Source organism: Notothenia rossii, assembly GCF_949606895.1.
Source record: "Notothenia rossii genome assembly, chromosome: 6".
Taxonomy (NCBI): Eukaryota; Metazoa; Chordata; class Actinopteri; order Perciformes; family Nototheniidae; genus Notothenia; species Notothenia rossii.
Window position 1 is genome coordinate 47,990,690 of NC_136909.1, and position 12,707 is coordinate 48,003,396.

The 12,707-nt window shown below is 42.5% G+C and overlaps 1 protein-coding gene across 1 annotated transcript in view; it reads right to left on the reverse strand.

The window, feature by feature from the left end:
* The window catches only part of LOC307043286 (protein crumbs homolog 2-like), a 37,254-nt gene that overhangs the window by 21,588 nt on the left and 2,959 nt on the right, over nucleotides 1-12,707 (reverse strand). Inside the window, exons 5-6 of the mRNA XM_079687646.1 lie at nucleotides 6,697-7,650; nucleotides 5,310-5,851 (exon numbers count right to left, since the gene is read on the reverse strand). Coding sequence (XP_079543772.1) covers nucleotides 5,310-5,851; nucleotides 6,697-7,650 — 1,496 coding nt within the window. The remainder of the gene's footprint in view (nucleotides 1-5,309; nucleotides 5,852-6,696; nucleotides 7,651-12,707) is intronic.

A 12,707-nucleotide genomic window follows, 5' to 3' on the forward strand; every position in this document is an offset into this window, starting at 1 on the left:
TTAACATAACAGCACAATCACTGAGAGAAAACCTTCTCAAAGACGTGCATTTGATCTGGGATTCAGCTCTGTATTTACTGTGAGGATTGATTGATGCACAAAGGAGTGCTTCAGTCTGACTTTATTGAATCGTGGGACCCTGTATCTCCGATTAGATGGTAGCAGTTCATATTCACTGTTCAGAACATGGTTTGGGTCAGAGATGATGGACCGCCTCACTAGGTTGTTATGATAGGCTGAGTCATAGAGTCTCTGACAGGGTTGACCAACAACCTTTGAGCAGATTTTTAACAGGTGGAGCAGTTTTGATTTTAAAGCTGCTGACAAACTTGTACCAGGTAGTATTGCAGTACAGTGGAACAGACAAAATTACAGATGTAAAGAACAACAGGATCATTTGTGTAGTCGCCCCAAAAGACCTAAGACGGCGGAGAAAATAAATTCTTTGTTTTGTCCTTTTGCACAGATATTCAATGTGACCCTTCCATGACAGCAGATGGTCAATCATTACACCCAAGTATTTATATGAAACTGCTTGATTTCATCTGTATGGATGACAATAGGGACTTTATGGGAGTCAGATGGTGAGCCAAAAACAACAACATGTACAGCCTGTTGCAGCTCAGGGTCGTCTGTGTTACTGAGCAGAGATATTAATGTTGTATCATCAGAGTACTTCATGGTGAATTGGTTTTGTGTGTTGGTAGAAAGTGAAGAGCACAGCTGAACTCATGCGGGGGGGGGGGGGGGGGTGGGGGGCTACATTGGTTGTGATGGCAGATGACAGGGTTTTGTTCCCCTTCACAAGTTGCTCTCTGAGGAAAGCGGCACACCAGTAAATCAGGTATGGATTTACTTCCATTTTGGCAATTTTTGGCACCAAGATGTCTGCTTGTATTGTGTTGAATGCTGATGAGAAGTCTAGGAAGAGGGCTCTTGCATAGGAGTTACGTTTATCTAAATGTTTAGTGATGATGTGAACCAGAGTGGCCACAGCATCTTCCGTACCGCACCCTTGTTTATAGGCAAATTGGTATGGATCCACTTTGTCTTGTGTTGTACTGATAAGAAATCGGAGCAGAATTATTTCTAGTGATTTCATAATCACTGAGGTGAGGGCTTTTGGTCTGTAGTCCTTATGTTCTTTTGGGCATGGAATTTTGGGCAGCGGTTTGATATGTGAAGTTTTCCATGACAGAGGGTGGGTGTGCGTGTCAATAGAAGCCTGAAAGATGGGTTGCCACACTGGAGCCAGCTCAGTAGCAAAGTTTTTCAGCAGAAAACCGCTGCACCCATCTGGCTCAGCCACTTTCTTGGCGTTGGTGCACTGAAAGGTTTTTCTGACCTCTTCGACACTGATGGTCATTTTTTCAGAGGAAGGAGGTATTATGGTTTCGAGAATTTCGGTGCATTTTGCAGAATTGACTCGAAACGGGTAAAGAACGTGTTTAGTTCATTGGCAAACAAAATTCATTGTCCGTCACAATAGTTTTAGCTGAAGATGTCCCTCCTGTCATGATTTTCATGGAGTCCCACACCTTTTTGGGGTTTTAGGCTTTAAGAGCATTTTCCTCTCTCTGTGTGCCAATTTTGATTCCCTCAATTTTACTTAGTTATTTCTCTGTTTAAGTGCTCCATAGTCTTTGTTTCATGTGATACAGATCCCAGATAATTAACTAAAATGACTCTTATGATCTAATTACATTCCAATTACCCTGAGCTTCACTTTGGAAATGTGCTAACATAGCATGGTAACATACTTGTATATTAACACACTGAGCTTTTTGTGGTGTTGCAAAGAACGTCTGAGCAAGTTTACAACGGAGCCTGTTGACATCCAGGTTGAACTGATATAATGCTGCTCGGTTAAAGAGCAACTTCCAGGTTAAAGACACCTGTGAATAAATGTGTATGAAAATGATGAATACACTAGATTTTCAAAAAAATATACAGAAATATACACTACGGTGACATCTGGCGTCGTTTTTGTAAGAAATGTTCACTTCCGCATAAAAAAGCCTCGGCACGTGACCTCCCGCGTGTGACGTAACACGGGGGACAAAAGGGGGAGAGCGGCCGGTGTAACGTATTAATAAACATGGATCCCAATGCTAGTTTCGACACAGAAGAAGTTGAACATGAATATTCGAATGCATATGACGGACCACAACCTTATAATTATGAGCCTGCTAGGCGTCCAAAAGACCAGGAGCAGCCAAGGATTAGAAGAAATAACGGCCATCGGAGAGAAATTGAGCTGTGGTGTGAGGAGAACCAGTGGAGAACTGGGCAGCTATCTTGGTGAGTGACCGGCGTTAGCTACAGAATGTTAGCTAACGTCACATCACAACATTGTAAAGTTAGCTATCATATATCAGGCTATAACTAAAGTAGCATTGATAATATAGTAACGTTACTGGCAGGACTGTTGATACTGATCCATAACAGAAACTAATGCGCAAGTATCAGCCGTATCTCGCGTTACCTAATGCAACTCCACACTACGGTGCTGTGTACCGGAGGAGAGATGCGAGATACGGCTGATACTTGACGATCTGGCAGAGAAAGGTTGTGGAGCCTCCGTTGATATGTCGTTGTAAATGGCTTGATGGAAAGCAGGTGTGTAGTCGGGGAGGCAGTGTGCGAAAAAGTACACGTCCCACCGTCCGGGACGTGTTATTTACAATATCGGACAAGTAGATCTTTCAATTGACTTGTCCGGCGGACAAGTGACGTTTTTTGCCCTGATTTATTGTCAAATTATTGATAAATTCAGTTTACAAAAGGCAGAACTCATTCGCAAATTGTACGTGTCTGCCATCGTTCGTTTAGAAATGTTAGTTTCGGTTCTGCTTGTCGATTCCTAAGGAAATGCATCTCGCCGCTTTCTGTACAGTTAGACGGGGGCGGGGTGGGGCGGGACGTGTAGCACAGTTGCAGGGCTGGGAAGCAAAATTTGGTTCCGAGTAGGAACAAATAACAATTGTCCGGTCCCGGGATTGATAAGAGTTGTGAGGACAGGAGGAGAGGACGAGCCCCGCGGACCGCAGCTCTCTCTCTCTCTCTCTATGCTCCGGATCAGCTGATCGCTGCACGGTGCAGCTCAGCGTCTCTCTCTCTCTTTCTACGCACAGCGGATCCGCTGCCCGTTTAACAGCCTCATCTTTGTCAATCTTTCTTATGTTCTTTCTCTAACACGTAATGAAGGTTATTTAGCGTTTTAGCTCCTGTGTTGTTAATATTGACCACTATTTCCTTTATGAAGTGAAGCAGCCTCCCTGTGTCCTCGCGCTGTACTCACATCCCCGGACCCCCAGACTCGGAGGAGCACAGGGATGTCAGTATTGTTTATGAAGCAGGGTATAGAAAGTAGCTACATTATTGAAATGAAAATACTATTTATTTACTTTTACAAACAGTGAGCAGCTGGGCAGCTGCAGCATGTGTATTGCAGGACATGTGTAAGCGTCTTTGAGTTTTAGAAAAGCGCTAGGCCTATAGACTATAAATATAATGTATTATTATTATTATTAGGCCTATGTGTTGGACATGTGTGGTTGGACTCTGTCTCACAGGCAGGTTGCAGCATGTGTGTTGCAGGACATGTGTTGGACACACAGACTGTGTGGTTGGACTCTGTCTCACAGGCAGGTTGCAGTGTAACATCAGAGGAGACTGGGCCAATTGTACATTCTCAAACTGCACCACTTAGAACTAACTAAACAATGCAGAGATTATTTTTATATAATTGTATTCAATAACCGTAAGAAATTAAACAGTATGAAGTGATTTGTAAATAGGAATACAGATTTGACTTAATGTTTTCATAAATATATTTTTCTCCCAATTTGTCATGGGACTTATTTTTACCCTCTCAAAGAACCGGAATCGAGAACCGAAAATAACTGGAATCGAAAAGCAGAACCGGAATCGTTAAAATCCAAACGATACCCAACACTATGTGTGATGCAGTAAAATCTTACCGCTATGTCGTAAAAACCGTGGGAAAATGTCAAATACGATGGCGAAGAAGAAGATTCCAGTGGCCCCAATTTGTGTCCATTCTGGACAAGTGAAAAATGTATTCGGACAAGTAAATTGCCAAACTCACTTGTCCATGGACAAGTACTCTCTAAAAACTTTTTCTCACACTGGGAGGGTGCACAGCTGATTGCAGCAGGTGAGTGGAGGTTGAACCGGGAGCCAGGAGTGACAGCCACCACGCACACACAAACAACACAGACAGGGGGAAACGAACAAACACAAAGGAGACGGCTGGAGCAGTACAGCCACCACAGCGTTACCTAATGCAATGTCTTACGGTGCCGTGTACCGGAGGGGAGAGAGAGAGAGAGAGCAGCGAAGGGGGGGGGGGGGAGAGAGAAGTAATACGGTTTCCTGATAAAGCTGTGGAGAGTATGTGCTGCAGGGAGGTGGATGCACAACGCACCCAGGAAAAAACGCTAGCTCCGGTCCTTTTTACTGTGGACTCGATGTCCTGACAGGCTGGTATTTGTGCAACCTGCACAAACACAATACTGCACCATGATTACAAATGGTGAAATACAATGTAAAACTACAGAAAAATACCAGCTCCTTTAAACACAACCGCTCTACTCAACGCAACTCTACTATACTCGCGGTCAGAGAGCGGAGATGTGTCCCCTGTGTGATGTAATATGAAGCGTTTGACGTATGACCTTAAAAAAAAAAAAAAAAAAGCAGTTTTTAAGAGCAGAGCTCAAAATTGCTCCTTTCCCTCTGAATTCCTGCCCTTATGTCTCGTAAAACATATCAAATCCTGCATTCACTTTTTTAATTGTAATTTTCAAGCAAGTTTAAGCATAAATGTAGAAAAAATAAAAACCTGCAAGATACTCTTTAAGGTCACAACACAGCTTTCAGGGTAAAAGTCTCCACCATTCTCTCTACAATCACATGATCTTGAGAGTCCCCAATCATGACCATCAGCACTGACACTGGCTGTCACTATATTGTTTTACACACTCACTATTCATGCTTTTATATCTATCTATTCTTATTCTTAAGCATATTTACAATTTTTAATCACCATACAATACCCTCGTGTTTATATATGATATTTATTTGAGTGTTATCATGCACTTTTATTCTGAGACAGGAATTGTTTATTAATGTATGTCAGCTTATATTTTGTAATTCTTTGTTCATATGTATAGCTTCTTAATATATAGATGTGGAGAGCTGAGCATAAGAATGTTGGTGCAACTGCCCGTTATGCTGTGCATGAGAAAAAATATCTTGAATCAAAGTGTACATTTCTCTTTCACCTTGCATGTGTCATCACTTTGGCATCCTGGCAGCACGTTCTCCATTGTGCTGGCCTGGTAGACCTCCACCCCCTCTGGAAGACCCTCAGTGGTCAGATGCTTGTGATCCAGCCGGATGTCCTGCAGGCAGCCCTTCATATTTCCACCCCAGGCATTCAGGCTCATGCCTGCAGGGAGCCCCCCCACATATGCCACATCCCCTGCCTCTACACTCACGTTCCCGAGGGCACGATGATTCCCTGCTTTGGGGAAGACGACATGGCCATACTGTACTTGTACAGCTACTAAATAATTTTTGCCGTCAGTGACGAGCTTGGCCTCTGAGAGCAGGGTGGTGTGAGGGCTGTATATAGCAACAGTGCCCTCCTTCAGATAAAGTGTCAGGTAGGGCTTTCCTTCTCGACGAAGCTGCAGGAGCAGACCATTGTGTTTGAGCGAGCGCAACAAAAAAGAGATGGTGAAGTTTTCTCCATGGGTTTCCGAGATGTTGTAGCTGACGTAGCTGGTGGTGTTCTCATAACTGAAGGTCCAGGAGGGATATTCTGAGATGGGAGGGGAAGCACAATGTTATCAGTATCTTATCCCAACACACTGGCACATGCTACACCTGAATCAGCAATGCTGTATATCTCTTCACTCCAGCAATCCATATTAACATAAAAGTAACTACTTGTCAGGGTACTACTCGGTAGTATCACATTGTTGCGAGGCCATGGAGGAGCATTTTCACCACATGTCCCTTGTGCTGGGCAACATTTTAAATAAGTGCATTCACTAGGAGTTGCATCATGGGAAGTGGTGGATCCAGTGCTTCTGAAGCTTGACCCACAATGCATGGAATCAATCTTGTGATATCTTGCTGCGTTGATTTTTATGACTCATGCAAACCACATTAATTTACTTTGCCCTAAATAGAGACAACTAAAACATATGTTTTGCCCCTCCTCTATGGCAGTGATGAACTTGATTGGGAAGCAGTATTTTACCACATTGTGCAGATTTTCAGTGGCAATCTTTTGTAAATCTGATTCAAGAGTTGCATGTTATGCACTCACATAACAAATCATATTTATATTTTGTTTTTTATTATTGTTTTAGCACCAAGCAGCAGTAAGTGTTAACTCTATGTAAGAGGTAGAGAAGCTCAGAATGGAATTTTAGATTTTATTAATATATTTGAATTGGTCACGCCTTCACTAAAAAACAGGACCTCAAAGTACACGAAACTATGGTAAATATGTACTGTAGGGAATGACTCCCACCTAAAGAAGCATTCCAACAGTTCCTCCTACACACAGTCTGATCAGCAGTAGTCTACCTGCTGTTCCTGTTCTACAAGTAGAGAGTGTTCCTTTAAACCTATATAGTATGCTGTTAGTACTCTCACCTTTGTCACAGCTTCCTCCATAGTAGGGGCGATGACACTGACAGCTGGGACGGACCCACATGTCCACACACTGCCCTCGCTGCATGCATGGGTCATCTTCACACCAATCTTTTTTGCTGCATCCTATTTCCAACCCCTGGTTCTCCTCTCTAATGAGATCCTGAGGAAGAAGCAGCTTGTGATCAACTTGAAAGTCTTCCATGCAGCCAATGAACGCCCCTCCACTGGACATGTAGGCTAAATATTCCTGTGGCACCCCTCCAACATACAGCTGTGGAAAGGAGCTGGGCTGGACAAACATCAGATGGTTGTAGACCTCATTTTTTACCAGGCACCCTTCCTCACAGCCGGGTCCTTTTACAACCATGACCAGCGTCTCATCCATGGTGACAGTGGCCTGGTGCCACTCCCCGTCATTGACTGGGCCGGGGTAAATGACTTGCAGTACCTTCCCTGATTTCACCCTGGCCTGAAGGGAGCCTCCAACAAGCTCCAAAGAAATGAAGCGCTCAGTGGAGCCCCGGTGGTACAGCACCATGTCGGGCAGAGTGCTCCTGAATCGAACATGCATGTGGAGCCCTTGGTTTCTGTCTTTAGCCTCTCTCTTTGTTCTGGTTTTGGAAACAGGCAGCTGCATGTGGATGTAGCCCTCTGAGTTGAAGGAGAAAGTGGTGGAGGTGTTGCAGCGTTCTCCAGTCCAGCCAGGCGGACACAGGCAGGTGTAGTTGTGTTCTTCGTCATCAGTCAGTATAGGGATGCAACCCGCTTTATGTTGGCACTGGTGCTGTTTGCAGCCCTCCAGACGGACGTCACAGTCCCTCCCACCCCAGGGGTCATGGCCTGGCTCTGGGACGGGGCACACACACCTGTAGGAGTTGGCAAAGTCTTCACACGTGGCACCATTCTGGCATGGATTGCTGTCACACTCGTTGATGTCCACCTCACAGTGAACTCCTACATACAGTAGAGAGACATGCTCATTTAGTAACAAAACTTACTTCAACAACACTGATTCAAATGTTTGCTGGAAGCAAAAACGCACATGGATAAAAACAAATCTGTGTGAGAAAAGCATTATTTGATCAAATTTAAAATCAAATAAATCAGTTCTATCCACAACAGAGAAATACACAAATAGCTCTGAGAGTCAAAACATAGTTAACCTTATGTGATACAGAGCTTAGTGTGCACGTATACAGATAAACAGGCAGGCTTGGTCGAGGCAAGTCATTCCTTTTCCCATCAGTCACTAGCATATGAGGAAATTAGTGCAGGAAATAGCCAATACTTGCACAGTTAAAGGATAATTTGTTTTGATTTATGCAGAGTTTTGAAACACAATTGAATCCAAAGTCTATCATACTGATTGAATTAGCCAGACACACACACACACACACACACACACACACACACACACACACACACACACACACACACACACACACACACACACACACACACACACACACACACACACACACACACACACACACACACACACACACACACACACACACTACTATTGCAGTCTGCCTGGTTCAGTAGTCTCAGTCACCTTACCGCATTCAGCATAAGCCCTGGCAGCAGTCAACTTGCATTAACAAAGTCCTTTAAAATACTCTACACCCAAGGAACCCTACAGCTGCCGTCATCTTGTGCCTGGACTCCACCCACCATACAAAGGCATGCAACTTTCTAAATGTAATTATATGAATGTAGTGTACCTGAGTGAGTGAGTGTACCTGTCAGCCACCAGAGCCCCCAGCAGCGCAGCAGCATCAGCAGCCTGTGCCCCCCCATGATCCTCTGAGTGAACAGCCAACACACTGAGAAACACCACCCTCTCTGCTCCCTCCCACAGAGCAGCAGTGCCTTCACTCCTCCACCCTGTACCGGGCAGAAGTGAGTTAAATGCAGCCCTGCCCACCTTGGCTTCTCCTCCCTCTCTTCCTCCCTCCTCTCTCCCTTCCTGACACTTTCCCTCACCCCCCCCCCCTGCTCCTCTCCTGTCTGCAACCCAGCCCGGACAGAGCGGTAAGCCTGCAGCCTGAAGCTGGCTCCTGTCAGTGTTTGACAAGAGGAATGCAGTGCTGCATCCCCTCCACGTCCATGTGCTGGCCTGTGAATGCCTACCGGGGGCAGGAGCTGCTCCAGCGAACCTGCAGGGGGCACTGCAGGCGAAGGGTTCCAGCCCGAGTAGGCTGCACCATGCACCATGCATGTTACCCAAATGTATCTTTTTTTTAAGGTTTGCATAGCAGTCAGTCAGTCTTATGCAACATTGTGTTTGATTATGACACTTAAGATGCCCTTTAGAAAGACTTCAATCTTATCAGAATATACATTTTACCAGAGGTGGGAAGTAACTAAGTACATTTACTCAAGTAGGGGTGTACCGAATGGGAGATTCTTGGCCGAAACCGATACCGAAAATAGGAAACAGTTGGCCGAATGCAGAAAGGCCGAAAATGATTAATAGAAATATATATATATATAATGTATACATTTTTTACCAATGTTGTTCAGCTACCTGATTATGGAAAAAGACATGATTATGGCAAAACTTAACTTAAATAATAATCACTATTATGGGTCCATAAAACATTTATTCAGCACTTTTGAATGCATACAGTACATTAATTCCAAGTCAAGTGCATTTTCTTTTCTCTGTAGGATAACTACAACAAAGTGCATTCAGAACAAAGCCAAGGTGCTCTAAAACTGCATAAACATCTAGGCCAGTAGGCCCACACCAAAATAGTGTAAATAAAGACTGTAACAGCCAGGTCTTCAACAACAACAAATGCACCTATAAGTGCATGCATACAAATGTGCAAACTTGATAAATCCACATGAATGTAACTATTTACAAATGAAATTACAATTCAATTTCAAGAATCTGTAAATAAGGCTGTCTGTCCTCATAAACAAAGTAGTAAACATTGTATAAAGATACATAAAGTGAAAACTGGATACAAAATCCACAATCAATTGCAAATTAAATTACAATTTCATGAGCAATGTAAACAACATTGTATCATTTAGATACCGAAAGTACAATATATTGAACACTGTGCTGCTGTCATTTCCCCCTAATGATAACCTGAGATGGTGAATTATAACTCACAATGAAAATTGTTCAGGAAAGTGGGTAGAGTAGGCATGTAGAACTAGATAAGCTTATGATAAGCCAGCCTTGTCTACTTATTAAGGAAAAGTGGGAGGTTCTTTTTAATGAACAGTAGCTTCTCTGCTTTATCAGCCATAAGTCTGTTCCTCTTCTCATCAAGCACATGAGAGGCAGCGCTGAACAGTCTCTTGCTGTCAGTGCTTGTGATTTGATCTTACTCCGCATATTTGTCCGGGTGTTTTGATTTCAAGTGGTGGAGTAATCCCGAAGTGGTGAAAGTCTTTGCAGTTACACCCCCTCGAGAAATGTCAGCTGAACACATTTTACAAATCGCAATCCGGGCCTCTTTCTCTGATATTTTTAAATATCTCCAAGCGCCAGACATGTTGGCTGTGAGCCAGCCGCGAGCATGGTCGCGCCGTGTTTGTCGCCGCGTTTTGATTACGTCAACAAAACGTTAGCTTACCAACGTAACCCTGTTCCCTGACATTCGGTGATATTTTAAAAAAGGCCCTTTCGGCCGAAAGCCGAAAGGGCCGAATATTCGGTGCATCCCTATACTCAAGTATTGTACTTAGGTACAACTTTGAGACTTGTACTTTACTTAAACTTACTTGCATGTTATACTACTTCATACTTCTACTCCACTACAGTTCAGAGGTAAATGGTGTACTTTTCCTCCACTACATGTATTTAATACCTTTAGTTACTTTACAGATGTGGATGAATGATGTGAAATATAACTCAAGTCTTAAATCAGACTTTAGTTCCACCTGGAGTAAATTCACAAGCTACCCTGCAGTATACAAAGTCATTCAAACTAGCTGCACCTTTACTAGCTTTGAGAGCACTTTCATGATCAATCATTATAAAACATATCATATATATTATTCTGAGATGGACCAATCTGCACAATCACTACTTTTACTGTCGCTACTTTCACTACATTTTGATGCATAATACTTGTGTACTTTGAGTAACATTTTTGATTGCAGGTCTTTTACTTGTAACAGAGTACTTTCTCACCCCTGCATTGTATCCCATGTGTTCCCTTCAATTGTTAAGTTGTTTACAGTTTTTCAGAAAAAAAGAAACATTTCAGAATTAGCTTTTCTCAAACTAACATGTTTCTTTAATGCTCCTTTCTTTACACGATTGATCTTGAATTTCTTATCTGGTGATATAAATGTTTGAGTTTTATACTAAAGCCTTCAAAACAACATTCACATTCTGAGAGAACCAGCTCATACATAAGCAATTATTGGGTTGATAAGATGGCATAAAAAAAGCTAGGAGATTGAAATGTGAAGATGGTCTAAAAGCAGGTCTGTTGCTGACTATGTGATGAGCAAACCATAGTATGTGACCAAAGTAATTACCCCAATGGAGGCATTTATAATACAAAATGTCCTCCATCATCTTTCACAAACTCTGTATCCTAACTCTATAAGCATCGGTAGTAGCATGGCTCAAGTACAAAGAGGGCACACGAAGGATCCATCTTTCCTGGCTTAACTGTGACCTCATTCACGTGGAAAGTTAACCTCTTGCACACGTGCCATACAAAGTTAATAGGATCATATTTTGATCTGAACTTGCTGTCAGAAGTACTGTATACTGTATATGTATTTACTGTGCACCATACCCGAAATATGAAGTGCATATCATCTAGAAAAAAAGCCTTGTTTTGCTTACAATGTTTTTTGTTTTGTTTTTTTCATCAGGCTTTAATGAGGCTCGTAAGCAGCTTTGCTGTAATCTCCCCTCCCCCTGAAACATTTCTGAGACCCCAGGTTAATACCCAAAGAGGACGCCTGACATATGGCACCTTTTATTGACAAGTTGTTTTCTATGCTCCTCCGTACCATATGCCCTCTTACACCCCCCCCCCACCCCACATCACATGGCCATAATACAATTAGCAAATTAAATTAGCTTCCCATGTTGCTGATGAAAGGCTAGCTGAATAGCACCCTTCTAAATCCAGATTGTGCGTTTTAAGGTCAGTTATCGGTGCATTTCCTCCGGTGACAAATCTCCCTTAATGAGGAATGAATACCTTGGCTGGCCATGAGGAATGGCAAGCAAGAGGAAGATTAACCCTTTATTGTTGGTCTTTCCTTCAGAGTTAAGTTATTGTGAACTTAATCTTTGTATTTATTTTTTCATTATTTTATTTATTTATTTACTTGTAAAGCGTCTTTGGCACCAGGAAAAGAGCTATTACTATGTATTATTATGATTAATGACGGTGAGCCAAACCAGCTCAAAAGCAATCATTGCTATTACCTAATAACTTTAAATACAATAAAAACAGGTTAAACACAGTTGGGTTGTCACATGGAAATTAGACATTAAATCGAATTGGGTCTGAAAGCACATCATTAAAAAGGATGTAATAAAAAATATCCCAAAAGATAAAATACGATGTCTGTGATTTAATCTGCTAATAGCATCTTTCGAACAAACTCGAAAATCTGCATAGAATGAATAGCAGTAAAAATAAGTGGATGTAGTCACTGTGAAATAATTTATTGGTTCGTGCACTACCGTTGTGAAGCCTTAAGTTGTGCATTTCCCACAAGAGGGGGGTGTTAAGTACAACCAAATGGACAACGAGACATTATGAGGTTAAGATAATGTTATAATGACCTTACATAAACTGAAACACACTTTAAAAGACTAAAGGTAAGACAAAACCACAGAAAGCACCCAACAGCTGGGTAGCCCCGCCCTAAAGCATGCTTTACTGTCTATTTTACTTTGGAACCATGGTCTACAAAATGCACATCATGCTGTATTTAAGAGAGCTTGAAAGACCTTAAAGTCTGTAGTACAACCTTCCACGGAACTTCTTTTTCCAGTGGACTCTCCACATGTG